Genomic DNA, 20,006 nt, shown 5'->3' with positions numbered 1-20,006 from the left:
CCAGGGAAGTCCTACTCACTACCTTCTCGTGGCATTACTGTTGTTTACGAAAATGAGAGGACGAAAAGCGAATGTCCGGTGCTTTAACCGGATTCCAAACCAATGGTGCACATGGGCTCCAGTATCCTGAAGGAACAAATGGCGTATGAACCAATTGTTGGTCACCGGCTTCCATGGGACTGCATCTCCTTACGATGTTCCACTGCCTTGTGGATCAGACCTTCAGGTCGAAGGCTCGGGGATAGGCCCCCTAAGATAACCACCTGCTTCGGTTTGGGCACACGGGCAGTAACACAGCCCTCACACAAATCTAATGAGATTTGTGTGGCGCATATGTATTTGGTGCCTCTTTGTACCAATACCTATGTGTTGAAATAAATAAATAAATAAGGTTCGAACCCTATTCTACCTAGTTATGATTATATAATCGAGTAATATCATTAACCTTTACTTATACATCTTTTCCCCATACCCATGAACTTGATGAATAGGTTAATTTATTGATTAATCTTATTGTGTAAACGCATACTGTTATTGAATGAATATAATTTTATATAAATTATTAATACTACAAAATTAAAACGAAGATGCTTTAGTTAAATGATTCACTGAGATGAATATTTTCAAAACTCTATAATATAGTATAGTGTGTGCTACTGATATCCACAGATATAAGAAGTATGTATCATCAATCGAAAGTGAAATACCTGGTGGTGGAAGATTAAGAAGATCGAAGTAAAGAGAACGAGAACAAAGAATGATTAGTGTGGAAACGAAGGAACAATGCAGTCTGAGACGATTGATTGACATTTTGCAAATGAAGTATTTACTGTCTGGTACTCAGATTTTACTAAGTGATTCTGTAATTTTACATTCAAATACATCCAATTATCCTTAGTGGTGTTTTCGTTCACTACATAAGTACAATATGTTTCGATCAAGTTGATTACACACTAAATGTCCGGAATGGTGTTGTTTGTATTATACCCCTGTGTTCCAATTATCATACTGTACTTTGATTCTCATTATATAAGTATCTTAACAAGTTTATGTTCCATTGAATTATCGTTCGAAAAGTATTGGGCTAATTTATGTCGCATCAACATGATAAACTTCTCATAACATTATCTAAATTTACCAAAGCGATTAACTAATTTCAACCTCCGTTAACAAAGTTTTTGTCTTGTAACATTTTAATAGTTGAATTTATGAATCAATTAAAGCTGAACCACCATAAAAAAACCTGGAAGCACTGGACGGCCGTTTCTTTCAAATATTGGACTCCTCAGCAGTGTGCATCCACGATCCCGCCTGAAGAGTCTCACAATAGTACTAAATGGCCGTCCAGTTCTTCCAGGTTTTCCGTTGTGATTTACTTCCAATTGACTCATGATCTAGACTACTGAAATTACTATAATATCCACAAAACCCTACTCTAAAAGGATCTTAGTGGCTGAGTTTATTTAGTTCCAAAGTTAGACTACACGACAACGTACTTTATGGGTTTTTTTCGCGAGAAAATAATCATGAGTTCAATTATCCGAGATAAATAGGATCAAAATAACCTGTTACTATCCAATCATATACAAATGCTGGATATCATGTTTAATGTGATAAAAGTCATTTAAATTGGATTGTATTCAAATTATGCCATATAATGATGTAAGTGTATTTTCATGTTATTTTGTCTAACGCTCAGTGAATGTGAATGATCTAGACATTCATTAGAATCATATTAGTTACTCTTCTATAGTTATTAATAAACTGAACTTGTCAGAGCATAAGTTAACTGAATATCTACAAGCAAGCGTATTTATTTATTTCATTATGTTAGTAAAATGTTGTATCTAAACATTATGATTTACTATACAATTATAAATAAATTCACTTGGACAGCAATCCAATCACTCTTGATGGCGAAACTCTGGAAGATCTAGAATCCTTCACATACATGGGAAGCATAATCAATGAATAAGGAGGTTCAGATGCAGACGTAAAGCCCAGGATTGGCAAAGCAAGAGGCGCATTCCTACAATTAAACAAACAACATATCCAACTCAATACAACTGTCTGTCAACCAATATCAAAGTCACAATCTTCAATACGAACGTCAACACAGTTCTACTGTATGGAGCTGAAACTTGTACAACTACTACAACCATCATCAAGAAGATACAAGTATTCACAAATAGTTGTCTACGTAAGATACTCAACATCCATTGGTCGGATACCATTAACAACAGCCTTCTATGGGAGAGAACAAACCAGGTTCCAACTGGAGAGAAAATTCAGAATAGACGATGGAAATGGATAGGACATACATTATTCAAATCATCAAACTACATCACGACTGAAGCCTTAACTTGGAATGGTGAAGGGAAGCAGAAAAGAGGAATGCCAAACTGCACATTACGTCGGGAAATAGAATCAGATATGGAAAGGATGAATAACAACTGGAAGAAGATGAAAAGTATTGCCCAGGACAGGGTTGTATGGAGAATGCTGGTGAGCGGCTCATGCTCCTTCACGAGGAATAACAGGCGTAAGTAAAGCAAGTAAGGTATTGTTTACATACAAATACATCCAGTTGACGAGTCACAAATAGAACGAAACACACATCTTGGATTCCATTACTAGCCACTATCCATCTTTGTTTATAATTGTAAATAAGATATTTTTAATATTCTTAATGTTAGACATGATATTGTATGCCAAAGAAAGATACAACGAATTTACTATTGATTTATATATCAATCAATAACTTGAGTTCTGTAACTAATTACATCTCGTCTTATTTATTTAGAGTGTTCTAATTCGATAACAAATATGACACTATGTCTATTATATTCTGTCATAAAACCCTAGAACATTTGGAATGATACTCGATTCGTAGAAATCAATTTCATCTCATGTTTTTACTGTCAATTCTTAAACTTTCTCATGTCATTCGTCATTCTGTTGATTGAAGTCCTTATATCCTTCATCGAATTGTATAAATTCACTAGACTGTATAATTACACCATTTGAGCTAATTATTTTTAAACATTCTCAAATGAAATAATTAATCTCTTATATGTTCTCTCTTATTATGTTCTCACATACTTTAATAAAAGGAGTGTAAACGAAAGAGCTGACAACTATTACATAAAAAAAGCAAATATACTTCAGATAGTTCATCCTTCTGTATGTTGAAGCAAATAATCAAGTTTTAGACATACTAAATGTAAAATAGATGATCTGTGATACCTTATTGAGGACATAAAGAATATTGTATAGATAGTGACTAAAAATCACTTTGACTGATGATGAATGAAAAATATCCGGTGCAACACATCATGCACTAATCAAATCACACTTGACGGAGAAGATTTGAAAGATGTAAAAACATTTACAAATCTGGACAGCATCAATGATGAACACGGTGGAACTGATGAAGATGTGTAGGAGCGGGTTGGTAAAGCAAGAACAACATATGTACAATTGAAGAATATCTGGAACTCAAAACCACTCTCTGTCAAACAATACCAAAGTTAGAATTTTCACCACACATGTCAAGACAGTTCTACTGTATGGGGTGGAAACCTGGAGAACTACGAAAGCCATCATCCAGAAGATACAACTATTTATCAACAGTTGTCTACACAAAATACTTCGGATTCGTTGAACAGATACTATAAGCAACAATCTACTGTGGGAGAGAACAAACCAGACTCCAATGGAGGAAGAAATGAGAAAGAAGCACTGAAAGTGCATAGGAAACACATTGAGGAAGGCACCGAACAGCATCACAAAGCACTCCCTCACATGGAGTCCTCAAGGCCAAATAAAGGAGAAGGGGACGGTCAAAGAACACATTAAGTCGAGAAATGTAGACAGATATGAGAAGAACGAACAAGAATTGAATAGAACTAGGAAGGAAGGCGCAGGACAAAGTGGATTGGCGAATGCTGGTCGGTGGCCTATGCTCGAATGTGGGTAACAGGCGCAAGTAAGTAAATGAAAAATATTCAGTTATGTAAACACTTTCTTAATCATATATTTTTGGAATCTTTACAACTTAAGTTAATGCAGAAGATAAATTTTAGTATTTTATGCTGAAAGATTTTGATTGCTTACTCATTGTTTATCCTCTAATTTTCTCTATTATTTTTCTTTGGATTTCTGTTGAAAAAAAAGTTTTGTTTGCTTTGCTTAAAATTTTGAAAAAAGAAATAGGTGATCGTTCTGTTATTAGATTCAAATTACCCAGTTTTTTTAATTTCAATAGTTGAAATCATGAGTCAATGGAAGCTAAACCACCATGAAAAACCTGGAAGCACTGGATGGCCGTTTCGTCCTAGTATGGGACTCTTCAGCAGTGCGCATCCACGATCACGCCGGACCAGTGATCTAGTGGTTAAGTGCTCGCGCGTGAGAGCGATAGGTTCTGCTTTCGAATTTCGCCGGGGGGATCTTGGATGCGCACTGCTGGAGAGTCCCATACTAGGACGAAACGGCCGTCCAGTGCTTCCAGGTTTTTCATGGTGATCTATCTTCAACTAACTCATGATTTCAACTATTGAAATCACTAAAATCTATACAAAACCCCTTCTTAAATTTTCATTTGCTTATCTTTTGTCAGAATCCAAATTAAGGTAAATTAAAATTCATAGACATTAACAAGAGTGCGAATAATCTACATTATTGTTTTTAGCATATAGATTATGAGGTGAAAAGTTTTTAAGGATTGAATTAAATGAAAACATGTACCTTTGAACAACAATAATGTCACCTGTAACCGTTCTGTGACTATTTCTAGTCCCCAGTCAGGTTAAAGGAGGAGGGTTGGGCATGGCATTGAGTTAGCAACCCCATCCTCTACAAAACTAACTCGCTAAAAACAACACTAACCAGTAAAACTAAAACTTTAGAACATGGATCTTTATTATTGACTATTGAGCAGATTTTCTTACCCATATAAAAATATTCCGTATATAATACATAAATACGTATATATGATGTCGTCTTTGAACAATAAATGGGTTTTTGCGACATTATATTCTATGAATTCCACGTAATATCAAACAAATAACATTAAATAGAGCGATAATTTCTATCATTATAATAATTAAATAAATAATGTTTAGGACTGCAATTGATCAGCCACTTACTGGCATATGTACATCCTGTACGGATTACCTCAATATTACCACTAATTTACAAGCATTCTAAGTAAAGATAGATGATGACTAAAAGTAAAATCCAGGACGTGCGTTTCGTCCTATTTCGAATTCATCATCAGAATGTACCTGAATCTCAAAGTTGATATTCAGTCTGGGGCTCGAAACCAGTACGGTTCACTTCAAACAACATCGTATTATCCACTTAACTACTAAGTGCTAATAGCAACTTGCTTATGCAATTTTAGTGAAGTTTAAATTGATTTGGTATTGTACACTAGAATCCTCCAATTGATATTTAGAACTGCAATTGCTTGTATATTATCTTAATTCACAAGTATTATTATAAGTATAGATAGATAAGGACTAACAGTAGAATCCAGGACATAGGTTTCGTTTTATTTAGGACTCATCATTTGGATATAATTATATCCCAGAATTGATTTCATGTCAACTCCTAATCATCATCCAACTTACATATATTGTTCATTTATATCTAGAAAGTTATGTCATGTAAACCAATTCATTGATTCTAATAATTAAATTATTTCAAGTAGATACATTATTTTTTTCTATTCTATTATTCAATTAACTATCAATAGTGACATTTTTCCCTTGTATACTGTTGACATGAATCACTAGCATTGAAATCTTTAAATTTGTCATTTATGATTCCAATAATAATCTCTAACAATAAAGATCACTATGACTGATTTCAAGATATCAGTATGATGGACATATTGAATACTACTACTATTACGACTACTACAACAACAACTACTACTGATGATAATAATAATAATAATAATAATAATAATATCAGCTGTTTTAATCTATAGATGTTATACATTTCCATTTTAACAACGATACCAACAACAACAACAACAAAAGAGAAAAAGGAAAAAGAGAACAAAAAAGAGAAAAAGAAAATAGAAAAGTTCAATGTGTTTCTTTGAAGAAAAAAACAAAAGAGAAAGAGAAAAACAAGAATGTATTTTGAGATAAATCACTGTTTATAATACTAATTACTTTTTTTTTCTTTTTTCAGTAATATTTTGTTATAATGTCAGTAAATTAGAAGTAAAATAAAGTGAAAATGTTGAAATATTTGGTTTAATTATAACTAGGGAAAACTAGAAATGATGTACACGTAATGTCAGTCAGTTAGTCATTCAGTCAACAACGTAGAATGTCGTACGTACATACATCAGTTCGTGTTGCTATACCATATTAGCACAGAGGTACAATTGTTGATTCAAATCCCATAGTGATAGAGGTGGCAAGAGTAAAAAAACAGTAATCGGAAATATTTTACATAATGATGCTGTTGTATATGTGACATGTGTATTCTTTTTAATACAAAGATGTCTACATAAGTTAAGTAGTCAACAAGAGAGATTGTGATATTCCACATAGATTGATTTAGTTTATAACACAGCTATCAGTATATTTCAATAAATGATAGATAGTCTTGATAGACTTCTAACAGAATTAATCAGTTTGAATATTGTCAGCCTGGTCGGTACAGTCAATCACGCCACCAGTAATTATCATCACAAAACAAAAGAATAAATATCGGCTCATGATCTCAATCAAAAACTTAATAATCTCCACAACCCCTATACTAGCAATCAACATATGCTCACTAGTGACTAGCTTCGTGAGGGAATTCTCGGAGATCTAGTGAGAAGCCGTGACCAGTGGAGCTAATCCTTGTCGGGTAGAGACAGGTACCTACCTCAGTACAACGGAAGTTGAACGCGCAATTTCGTGGATTAGTTGATGTTAGAAACTATCACCATTGGATGCCGGCTCAGTGGTCCAGTTGGTTAAGCGTTCGCACGCAAGACCGAAGGCCCTGGTTTGAATCCCGTGAGCGGGATCGTGGATGCGCACTGCTGAGGAGTCCCACAATAGGACGAAACGGCCGTTCAGTGCTTCCAGGTTTTCAATTGTGGTGGTCTAACACCAATCGGTTCATGATCTCGATCAAAAACTTAATAATCTCCACAACCCCTATACTAGAATAAATATACTTGAATATAAATACTCCACCGTTTTTAAGTCATGAATGTAGGTTTGTAGATGGTAATACAAAATACTGTAATAAATATTCAGGTTTGAATGTACTGATAAACCTCAAAACAATAATCAAACTACAAGTAAAGATAGATTATGGCTATCATTATAATCTAGGAGGCGCGTTTTGTTCTGTTTTACTTTTGTCCGCTGGATGTACCTACACCCCAAAATTGATTTTCAGTCCGGGACTCGAACCCAGCACCATTTTCTTCAAACGCTATTCCATTATCTACTTAGTTACTGAGTCCAAATATCTATTAGTTTATGCAATGAGATTAACTTTGATCTATCTTGCATTGTTTATTTTCAAACTTCCCATTAATGTTTAAACCTATAGTTTATGTATCCTGTGCCAATTGCCATAATATTGCTTTAACTCATAACTATGTTAAGCACAGATAGATAATGATTAGCTATAGAATCTCAAACTGATAGATTACAATTTAAAACTTCAATAGTAAGATTCAAACAATCAACGCAAGTCGAATTTGGTTTATTTATGTTGATATTAAGTTGCCGTTTTTGTTGTCGTTGTTGTTATTGTTGTTGTTGCTGTGGTTGTTGTGGTTGTCGTTGTTGTTGCTGTGGTGGTTTCTTTTTTGTGGTTGTGGTTGTTGTTGTGTTTAAATGAATGAACATTTCCATTTAGAAATTTTAAAAAAGAGGTACAAAATTTTGACAAATGATATTGTTTAGTACTTTGTATTGGTGATATACAATTATATAGTTATGAAATATTCCAGTCTTAAATTAGACTATGTTTTTCTTCTATGGAAATAAACATAAATCACTGTTATGTCATAAACAGTGTTTCAAAAAGAAGAAAAATAAAAGAAAAAAGAAAATAGACTGATTGTAAATGAATGTGAAACATTTAAAGAACTGACTTATTTATTAATAAATATAAAATGTAGTAGTTGAGATCATGAATTAATTAAAGCTAGACCACAATGGTAAATCTAGAAGCACTGACGGGCTATTCCTTATCAATATGGTATTCCACGATCCCGTACGCGAGATTCTGTTAATAAATGAACTCATCAGTCAACTGAAGCTAGACAACCATGGAAAGTCTGGAAGCACTGGATGGCCGTTTTGTCCTAGTATAGGACTCCTCATCAGTGCACATTCACGATCACGCCACCTCGATATTCGAACCGAGGACCTATCAGTCTCGCGCGCGAACGCTTAGCCTCCAGATCACTGAGTCGGCCGGCATCCAACGGTATTAATGTCTAACTTCAACCAATCGACGAAATTGCGCCACCGTACACCATTGTTTTCGTGATTTCAACTATTGAAATCTTCACAAAACCCCTTCTGATTCTGTTAATAATCATCATCTGGTCACTAGTGACTGACTTCAAGAAGTATTTCATGGAGTTCTAGTGAGAAACAGTTATCAGTAGAGTTTAACCCCGGTCTATTGTGAGGTAGTAATACACTGAAGACAATGGTAGATGTGTGGCTCAGTTTCGTGAATTAGTTGAAGTTAGACATTAACACTATTAAATGTCGGCCCACTCAGTGATCTAAAGGTGTTATGACGGAATGAAAAGTCAAAATAAGATTGCTTTACTCATTACGATTGTTTTGCAACATTAAATACGTTTAATTCAATTTGATGATTACCCAGTATAATATTGTTTCGTTTTCCCCTATGACATTTAATTCTGTATAACGAACGATATTCTTGTATGAAGTATCTCTCATATATGCGATTTATTCTGATTACTAATCAAAAATTGGTGTACAAACCGACTGGACTTGTGATTGCTCTTGCTTCTGGCTGCTTGTGGAATATATTTCCCCACTCGGACTTGGACTTCTCTCTCTAGTTAGCGGGGCTGAGATGCAACAGAATAGCTAGCTTATTGGTCCTTGGTCAGAGAATCTTGTTCCGTTTGCAGACTAGATGAACTTGTGATCGCTTCAAACATATCAAGAGGTTAAGCATTTGCGCGCAAGACCAATAGATTCTGGGTTCGAATCTTTCGGAGTGGGATCGTGGACGCGCACTACTGAGGAGTCCGATAATGGAACGTGTTGTGAATGCAGAGGAATAGACCAATAATTATCATGTTAAGTCCAATGGTGTCCTTGGACTTTAAATGGACATTTCCTATTGGTCGATATCTGTTCACTTGTTGAATATTGTACAAAATGTTGTTTTCTATTTTATGGTACGATGTGGTATGCATGATTGGTATATAAACAAAGTATGTTTGAAATATAATGATTCATATCTCAGAGGTTGTGACTTGTGTTCTGGACTCAACTGGCTGGGCTATACAGGGGAGTGGGACCAATCGAGACTCTAGGCCGTCCGTACGTGTTTACGTGTCATTGAATCGATCGATAAATACACTGCTCTCTAATTTTCCAGTCAAGTACACAACAATTAGCACAGGGTAAAAATCGACCGCAACCTAAAGCCATAACAACGAAACTGCCATCCAGTGCTTCCAGGTTTTCTGTGGTTGTCTAGCTTCAATAGACCCGTGAATTCAACTATGAAATTACTAAATTCTCCACAAAAGCCCCTACTGAAAATATTACTAATTTTTCAGGATGTTCGTTTTGGTGAGACTTTACGACGAATAGTAAGTAACATGGTTAGGTATTCATTTGACAGATACAAAATAAGGTAGGGTGAAAGGGGGGTATAATAGTAATAATAATAATACTAAACAGTAAGGAAAGTATGACTAAAGCGAAAAAATAAACGTTTGTTACCTAATTTAACTTTTTGTATTTCCTGGCCTATCATATAATATATATATATATATATATATATATATATATATATATATATATATATCAGGGAGTTAATTCTTCTTGATGGGGTTTTGTTCTCTGAGCTGGATGGTTTAGTCGTGGAGCTTTCATCATTCTTCTGAATGACATCATCAGCACAAACTTTAGATAGAAGTCACCATCTCACCACCATCTCAGTTAATACTTCAATTCACACGTTATAGACTGATGCGCTTTATTGAATTTTAAAATGCATAGTAACTAAATGATATTTCCTGTTTTATAATAATGTAGTTGAGATAAATCTCAACAATATTATAGAGAATAATGCAGGTAAAATCAACTTGGCTCAAATGCCTTTTCATCTTACAGTGATATTGATATGCACATCTTATTACGTAATCTAATGATTTTCTATGATTGTCATTTCAGTGTCTATATTTTCTTCTAAGCATTGATCTGTTACCCATCATGTAACATTGATTGAAGCCTTTTACATATCACAACTAGTACACTTGTCATTACATTAACAATTTGTGCTTTCCAGTTATTATGTTTAGTTATGTAATCTATTCCATTTTTTACACTTAGTTCCCTTTATTATCTTAAAGAGAGCATGGACGAAGATTGGTGCAGAATAATAAATGGATTCATTTTATTTCGTTAGGTTCTCATCAGCTGTTTACAACCTAAAATATTTGAAAATCAACGTTATTACAGATATTGACATACTTATACATCAGAGGGCGATGAAGGATGAATATATGTAACATAATGTGGTAAAGATTTCGTTAGAGTTAATGAGGTCATAACATTTTTGTTTCGAATATATAGAGTTTGGGAGGGAAGGTTCCAGAAAATTGAAATAGTGATTAGAAATCATGGAATTAACACACATTAGACGATTATGTAATGAAGTAACTGAAGATAGATTAATGTTAATAAAGAGAGATCTGAATTGAAATTGGTCAGTTATGAATGATGTAATTATAAAATTCAGAAAGAGTTGGAATGACGTAATAAATAAAAGGGGGAGGGGTTAATGTCACCAGGGCAAAGAAAGATTTATTACTGTCTCTTTTTGTATACATAGATCTGGTTTTAAACGTTTGATTGCTATCGCTTCGGCAAATTTCAAAAGGTATGAAAATGATTGTTTCTTAATCACCTTGAAGGACTTCAATATATCGACTTCGTGTCCTGTGTCAAGGAAATGTCTTGCGATGGCGCTGCCGAATGCTTTTACTCCGTTTGATCTCAAACATATCATCCTTCATCACCCTCTGATGTTTAAGTATGTCAAAATCTATAATAACGTTGAATTTCAAATATTTTAGGTTGTAAACAGCTTATGAGCACCCAACGAAATAAAATGAATTCATATTATTCTGCGCCAACCTTTGTTCATATTTCATTTTTATTCACTGTTATGATGTCTCTTAATAATATGTTCTGAAACAAAATTAATGGCAATATTGTGGAATGTGTGTTACTTAGATCAACATAAGTAGTATACAATGCTAGTTGGGAATAGAATGTCTGCCATCAGAATGTCAAGAAGATCGAGAAGGAAAGAATGGAAACATAAAGTAATTGATATGCAAAAAAAATGAACGAACAATAAAGTCTGAGACAATGAATGGACATTTTGCAAATAGTTCTCAGATTTTATTTGATATGTTGTGTAATTTTATGTTCTGATACAGTCGACTAGTCCCTATTTGTTTTCTCGTTCACTGATGAATGATATTCATGGGAAAAAGTATTGTAGTTAAATGTAGGTAAAATATGGTCAATGAACGGTAATAACGCTATAAATCTATTGTGAATATTTCAACTTGAATGAGAAATTCATGAGATTTATGTTTATTCCTGTTTTAAAAAAAGTCGTTTGTTCAAGTCATTCAATTGATTTATGTGATTCATAAAAAAGGAAAACACACTTCAGTATGTTCTGCTTCTTTTAGATTACGTTTCCTTGTAGTTAACTAATTCATTAGTTATACAAATGTTCATTATATACACAGATTGTTTTTTTTCTGAATTATGTTACTGTTTCAGAACCATATCTTAATTAGTAGTTGAAGTAAGTCTGAGATATCCTACTTCTTATAAGTATATTCAAATAGTTGGGATCATGAGTCAATTGAAGCTAGACAATCAGGGAAAACCAGACATTCTATTCCTGACAAGCATTATATGCTACTTATATAGAGACAAGTAGTACATACCACAAGAGAACAAAATTTCATTGATAACTTAGATATTTTTTAGCAATATTACATAGTTGACGTTGTCAACTGTTGATATTCTATTTAACTTTCTATTAATCTGAAACATCATTTCGAATTAATTGTAATCACCTCATCTTTATTTAAGTAATATTAGTATTTCGACAGTTGAGGTTATGAGTCAATTGAAGCTAGACAACTACACCGATTTTAATCTTCATTTGGTCCTAGTTATTAGGTGGATACTCTCAATATCATTGTAGCATCCCTCAAAGGTCGTCTAAAAATTATAGTCTCACTGAATGAACATTATTCAGATGTCGTTTCCTAAACTTCTATCATCGAACTGCGGATCAGTCAATATTTATCCTCAAGATCAATCAAGGAATAGGCAAAGGTAACTTGTTGAAATACTTTCTTCTGAGAATTATATTTTGTACGAAACATCTAATATTGAATAAGGCCATTCATCATAATAATCATAATACACTTAAGAATCATATGCCAATAAGAGACTGATCAATTTCAGTCCAAAAACATCAATGGGAAGATTCAAGTAAAACAATATCAAGTGAATTAAATGATGAATAGTTTAGTATAGTATAGTACAGATTTCTTTCCTAGAGTTTTATCCTAATTGACTTCAATTAGTGAAGCCGTTATAGAAAATTTTGGAGAAATAGCACAAAAATCCCAAAATCTCCCCAAACTTTAGAGAAACTTATTGAACTTTGGGGAAAACCCTAAAATTCCCCAAAATTGAGAGATTGGGTATTATACAAATAACAAAATAGTAAAAAAACAGACTATTTGTACAATGTTATCATTTAATCAGAAAGAGTTTTGCGAAAATTATAGTAATTTCAGTAGTTGAAATCATGAGTCATTTGAACTTAAGGAGTCACACAATAAAACAAAACAATCTTCCAGTACTTCGACGTTTTCCATAATAGTCTACATTTAATTACTCATAATCTCTAAGACTGAGATATCAATCTAGTTATAATATAACATTTTTGGTTGAGATCATGAGTCATTTGAAGCTAGACAACCATGGAAAACCTCAAAGCACTCGACGGACATTTCGTCCTATTCTAAGACTCCTCAGTAGTGCACATTCACGATCTCACCTCGCAAGATTCCAACTCAAGATCTATCAGTCTCGTGTGCGAGCGCATAACCACTAAACCACTGAGTCGGCCGTCATCCAATGGTGCTAATGTCTAACTTCAATTAACCCACGAAATTGAGCGACACATTCACTATTGTCATCAGTGAGTTACTATCTCACAACAGACCTGGCTGGACTCCACTAATCACTGCTTCTTATTAGAACTTCAGTATATACCTCTTGAATCTAGTCACTAGTGAGTATATGTTGATTCATATCAAAAGGGTTTTATGGATACGTAACTATTAAATAGGAGATAGATATGAGAAAAATGAACAAGAATTGGATGGAACTAGAAAAGAAGGCCCAGTCTAGAGTGGGTTGGAGAATGCTGGTGGGCGACCTATGCTCCATTAGGAGTAACAGGCGTAAGTAAGTAACTATTAAGTAGTATATTGTTTAAATAAATCTCTAAACTTACTTGTGGTAAATATGTAAATATATATAACAAAATAATAGTAAGTAACATATATGTAGTTTGATTTGCACTACGTCCACCAGAATACGTTTCAGGATGTGAACTGGATTTGTGTTTTGAACGTTGTACTGTCATTGATTTATCATTATCCTCATTATTATTATTATTATCATTATTATTATTATTATGAATAAAACTTTCAACCCGTGTAGTTTCTATTGTCATTTGAAAATTTTTACAATGATGATATCTTCTTAATATACGATAACGTTTCTCTGATTCTCTTATGGATAATATTAATGCTGTACTTACTGTTGTCATAATTAATATTGGTAATGCTTTAACAAGTATAGCTGAATTCCAAAATAATATTATTCTTAAATTTATATTAGTTGTATAATCAACTTCATATAATATCATTGTATCTGATTGATTATTGATTATATTATTAGTATTATTATTATAATTAGAATGATTGAATCTGATTGTATCTGATTGATTATTGATTATATTTTGATAATTCATCAATAATAAATGATCATTTGTTTTAATACGTACTTGATGTGCAATCATAAATGGTATAGTTAATAATATAGAACTAATTAATACTATTATAATAACAATCCATGCTTTAAGCATATTACAATAAATAGCAGCTCGAACACCAGTTTTAATATAAATTAAACGAAATATAGCTACAGCAACTATAATCCATGCAGAGAATGTATGAAATAAATTTTGTAATACAATATTAATTAATAATAATTGAGCATATGATTTAGACATACCAATAATTAATCTTGGTGTCATTAAATAAAAATAATCAAATATAATATAAATAAACATCACAAAACCATCACTAACAGCTAATACAGTTAATAATAAATTCGTTGGATTACGTAAACGTGTTTGACATAATACAATTACATTTAATGTATTAGCTATAACACCAATTGGACATAATATTAAACATAAATAAACATGTATACGTTGATAATATTGATGAAATAATTCTAACCATTGATAATGATCAATACATGAATAAGTATAATTATCATATTGATGAGAACTACTGATATTCATATAAGTAGTTTTAGTAGTTAGATCATTATTTCTAAGTAATGATAGTGAAAAATTATTCATCTTTTAATATAAATAAATAGGTTAATAATGAAATATCATTTATATACAAGTGAAATATATATATATATATATATATATATATATATATATATATATATACATATATATATATATATATGGTGATAATGATTTATTAAATAATGAAATAAGTGTAATATGATTGGTTAATAATGAATAACCAATGAGAATAGAGAGAAAATGAATTAGCTTTCACAGTTATTTAAGTAGTATAAATAGTTAAGAAAGAAAAATAAAATAAAAAAGAAAAAAGAAAAAAGGAAAAGAACACAATCTTTACACATGAGATCACTTATCATTTAATCGAATAATAATACGGTGCCAAAAATAATAAATTTTTTCTAAAAAAGAGAAGAGGAAAGAAAAAAAGAAAAATATGTATCTTAGTGATGCAAAAATGAAGTGAGGTCAAATGAAAAACTTTTAAAAATAAATAAATAAATAAATCTGAGAGCAAAAAAAGAAGAAAAAAAAGAATGAGAATTAGTTGAATAATTAGAGAAGGTTCTATGTGAAAGTATCATCTGACAATATGTGAAAAGTGATAATAGGAAGATCAGTTCTTGTTGAAGTTGTCATAATTCATTCAGATTAAGGTAAACAATAAGATTACGATTCATATTGCAGAGGTTAAGATTGATGTTCTGGACTTCATTGGATTGGCTAGGTGGAAAGCAGGATTAATCGGTATTCTAGAGTGCTATTATTGATTCGATCGATAAGTCACTGTTCCCTAATTGGCAGCATATATATATAAACACCATTAGAACCTGTATAGCAAACATGAAGCCGTAATCTCTAAACTTTTATTCATCATAGACAAAGAAAGGAAGTGAACTTAATTTGCTTAAATACATTTATTGAATATGTCACGTAATGTTGTGTACAGACCGGACCCGCCCTCCCCTCCCTCTCCCTCTTCCTCTCTCTCTCTCTCTCTCTCTCTCTCTCTATATATATATATATATATATATATATAAAGAAAATAAATTTTGTAATTTAATTAAAGGCTAGATATTAGTCCTCCAACGTATAAATTGTAACATATATTTTGAGTTTATGAAAGATCAAACTAATATGAAAGCTATATTTGTGGATTATAAGCAAAGATGGACATTGCCTAGCAGTCAAATATGACGACGCGCGTTTCCTTCAGTTCGAGACTCAACAGTTAGATTTACCTGTATTTCAGAGTTGATGTACAATCTCGGACTCTAACTCAGTACCGTTCGCTTAAAACGACATCGCGTTATCTACTTAACTAATTACTCCTGATAGCGACTTACTTGTGCAATGAGGAGAAGTTTAAATTCATTTGGTATTATTTACTTGAATCTTCCCATTGATGTTTAGAACTGTAATTGATCAGCCTTTTATTGACATAATTACGTCCTGTGTGGGCTGCCTCAATATTGCCTTAAGTCATAAGCATAACAAGCAAACATGAATAGTGACTAGCAATGGAATAAAGAATTCAGTAGCTAAGTAGACGACGCGATGACGTTTGAAGTGGACGGTGCTGGGTTCGAGTCCCAGGGCGAACATCAAGTCTGAGATGCATGTACATCCAACTGATGAGTTCCCAATAGGAAGAAATGCGCGTCCTGAATTCCACTGCTAGCCAGTATTCATCTTTGCTTATAATACTTGTGATATAGAACAATATCGAAGCAATCCGTACACTATGCACATATGACAATAAGAGACGAATCAATCTCAGTTCTAAGCATCAATGTGAAGATTTTAGTAAGTAATACTAGGTGAATTTTTACTGTGGAATGACCGAAATTACAAAAATTTAGAGGCATAAAACCTATGGTATATTGTATTCTATACTAACACCAATATTATTACTACTATCATTTTGGTATTTATTGTAGAAATTGTAATGTGATATACTGATTTTATTGATATGCATGAGTGTCATTTTCTTCATTGCTAGTGGACTGATTGATCGATAAGCTAATAAACCAAAATATGAACATGCATATGAGAGTACATACCGTAGTGTCCAGTACTATGTAAAACGTACATGGATTATTCTAACTTCCGTACAGACCGATTTATTCATTCTTTTCAAGTCACATTTTGACCTATTCAGTTATTCGCCTACTAACCTTAATTGTTTTGATATGAGCATATGTGTGTGTAATGCTTACCTTATTCATTACGTGTCTCCAAGTTATTTTTATCTGACCATGAACATCAAGTCATGATCGATCAAATCGAGTTGACTCACTCGCCTACTCTATTTCGTTTTGCTTCCTACCTTTTCACTCTGAATGTCTGTCTTAATAAACAAGTGCTTGAAATAAAGTTCATCCAATTCAATCCTTAATTGGCTTCTTATTACTGCTATCATACAAATGAGGTTAATCTACGTAATAGATAAAGTTAAAATGCAATACTTATGTGCATAACATTTTGACTGATCAAACTGGAGTCAGATGCAGAGTCACAAAAATACCCACAAATGAGTACAAATATACTTGGTGGTTAAATGTTTGAGCACGAAAGTGATAGGTCCTGGGTTCGAATCTCGGGAGGCGAAATCGTAGATGAGCACTGATGAGAAGTCTCATACTAAGACAAAACGGTCATCCAATACTTCGAGGTTTTCCATGGTGATCTAGCTTCAATTGACTCATGAATCCAACAATTGAATATTCTTTATTTGTATCTATAAAGATATGGTATTGTGCAAAACTATCTTTATAATCAAAATAGAATAACATTAAAACTAGGGTTTACATTTTTATTATTTATAACACCTCCCCTTCCCCTATATCAGTGAACAGTTTTTCACACCTTTATTATTTATACTCCTCATATCCGTAGTTCATTTACAATCGTTGTTTTAACATTTATCTGGAAATCAATAATTTGTGTAGTGATTCACTTGTTAATAACAATAAGCTTTAATATTCACTTTATCACTAGTTTAAATTCAAATTCTAACATGGTTACATCTATAGTTTACATATTTCTCAAAATATATGAAGATACGAATGAAGAAGAAAGTGTTCAATCTTTAAAATGAAAACCTGTAGTTTACAATGTTGAAATAACTTGCACATTTTACTCGGATGAATACAATCCGAATATTACAAATATATATATATATAGTTTCTTGCCTCTAGATAACCCTCGTGCTATTGATAGCAGAAACCAGACAAGTAGTGAATAGATCTTTATTTTTTCATCTTCGCGCAGTGACAGTGTTGGAAGTAGCATGGGAGAGCTTGTATCCATCCTTGTTTTAGGACTGCTTCACCCACTGTGTTATCACCCATCAAGACTTGAAGGTGACGTAAAAACTGTGACGGCGACCTATCACCTAGTGTTTCTGCTTGAAAAAGCCGTTGGATTATTTGACTGCCTGATAATGATAAACGGTTCATTATCTCTCGTCTTAAAATGGTGTATGATTGTGGTGATGGTGAACTTAAAATCAAATCACGGACTTCTTTGGCGACTAAATGAGGAATGATAGAACATAAGTCTCTATAGAGAATTCTTTCAGATTTGATATTTTGTCTCGTGAAATAATGCTCTAGTTGAGCAAACCATAACTCAGGATCACTACGATCAAATTCTGGAAGTCGAGATTTCGTATTCATAAAAGTGTCTATCTCCACTGGTGACAAATCCTCCAGGTTTTTGGTTTGTATTGAGTCTGACATGAGATATGTGACCAATATAGCAATAAAATTAGCACGAAAAATGGTTACTACAACACGAATACCTTAAGATAAAAAAAATAAACTATGTAAATACCCAACTTAGTTTACGGATTATCAGAAGGTCTACTTTTACTACTAAGTCAAAAAAAATAGTATTATTAACAAAAATTAGGTTAAATTGTGCTCAATAGGGCTCACAAGTTTCAGTAATATATATATATATATATATATATATATATATATATATATATATATTAAGAATATAAATAAAAGTAATCTATTTGCAATAACCTAATGAGTAGAAAAATTAGATTTCCTGATGTTTCGTAACTTATTGTAAGCCACTTCTTCAAAGAATAAAAATTAAGAATAGAAATATTTCTTAAATAGATAGAATGTAAAATCTTAACGAAGAAATTAAAAGTAGATTCAACGTTTCACCTGGCAACCTAGTTCAAAGATTTTCAAGGAAATATAATCAAATCATATTCGAGAAATTTGATGTTTTGATTATATTTCCTTTAAAAAGCTTGAACTAGATTGCCAGGTGAAATGTTGGGTTTACTTCAAATCCATTTGTTGAGATTTTACAAATACAACATTTTTTCTTCTTTAATATCACACATCAACTCGACATCCAAATAATGCATAGCTATTTCAATCAAATTTAGACGAAAGTTCTTATTTAGAAATATTTCTGCACAACAGGTTGCACAGTATGTTTATTACAATGTAATTAATAAAATGGATCTTGTTATTACTAAAAATGATTCATAATATCGTAGTAAAAATACTTCAGTTAAGACCATAAGTCGATCACTGTGAAAAACCTGAAAGCACTGGACCGTTTCGTCCTAGTATAGGACTCCTCAGCAGTGCGCGCCCACGACTCGAACATAGGACCTACTGGTTTCGCGCGCGAGTAAATAACCCCTAGACAAAAGAGTCGGTCGGCATCCAACGGTGTTAATGTCTAACTTCAACTAATCCACGTAGTTGAGAGATACATCCACCATCCGTCCAGTGCTTCCGGGTTTTTCACGGTGGTCTAGCTTCAATTGACTTATAGTCTCAGCAGTTGAAATCACTAAATTCTCCACAAAACCTACTTCTGAAAATAAAAATATGTTGTTTTCAGTATTTCCGAATCATTTAAAAATTACGTACTTACTTACTTACTTAGCTACTTATTCACTTACTTAAGCCTGTTACCCACGATTGGTCTTCCTCTTTTCCTTTGGCCTTAAAGATGCCAAGTGAGGATTTGTCTTCTGACGCAGTTCGGTGCCTTCCTCAATCTGTGTCCTATCCACATCTAGCGATTCTTCCTAATTTCTTTCTCCA

At 32.8% G+C, this 20,006-nt stretch overlaps 1 protein-coding gene across 1 annotated transcript in view; it reads right to left on the bottom strand.

Annotated features, from left to right (window-relative positions):
• The window catches only part of RAB27A_1 (Ras- protein Rab-27A), a gene marked incomplete at its 5' end in the record, with an annotated part of 47,069 nt that extends 28,407 nt beyond the window's left edge, over positions 1-18,662 (bottom strand). Inside the window, 2 exons of the mRNA XM_051212366.1 lie at positions 13,822-14,961; positions 18,258-18,662. Coding sequence (XP_051072543.1) covers positions 13,822-14,961; positions 18,258-18,662 — 1,545 coding nt within the window. The remainder of the gene's footprint in view (positions 1-13,821; positions 14,962-18,257) is intronic.
• Positions 18,663-20,006: the final 1,344 nt, after the last annotated feature.

Source organism: Schistosoma haematobium, chromosome ZW, assembly GCF_000699445.3.
Source record: "Schistosoma haematobium chromosome ZW, whole genome shotgun sequence".
Classification (NCBI taxonomy): Eukaryota; Metazoa; Platyhelminthes; class Trematoda; order Strigeidida; family Schistosomatidae; genus Schistosoma; species Schistosoma haematobium.
This window is presented reverse-complemented; position numbering and strand designations above follow the sequence as displayed.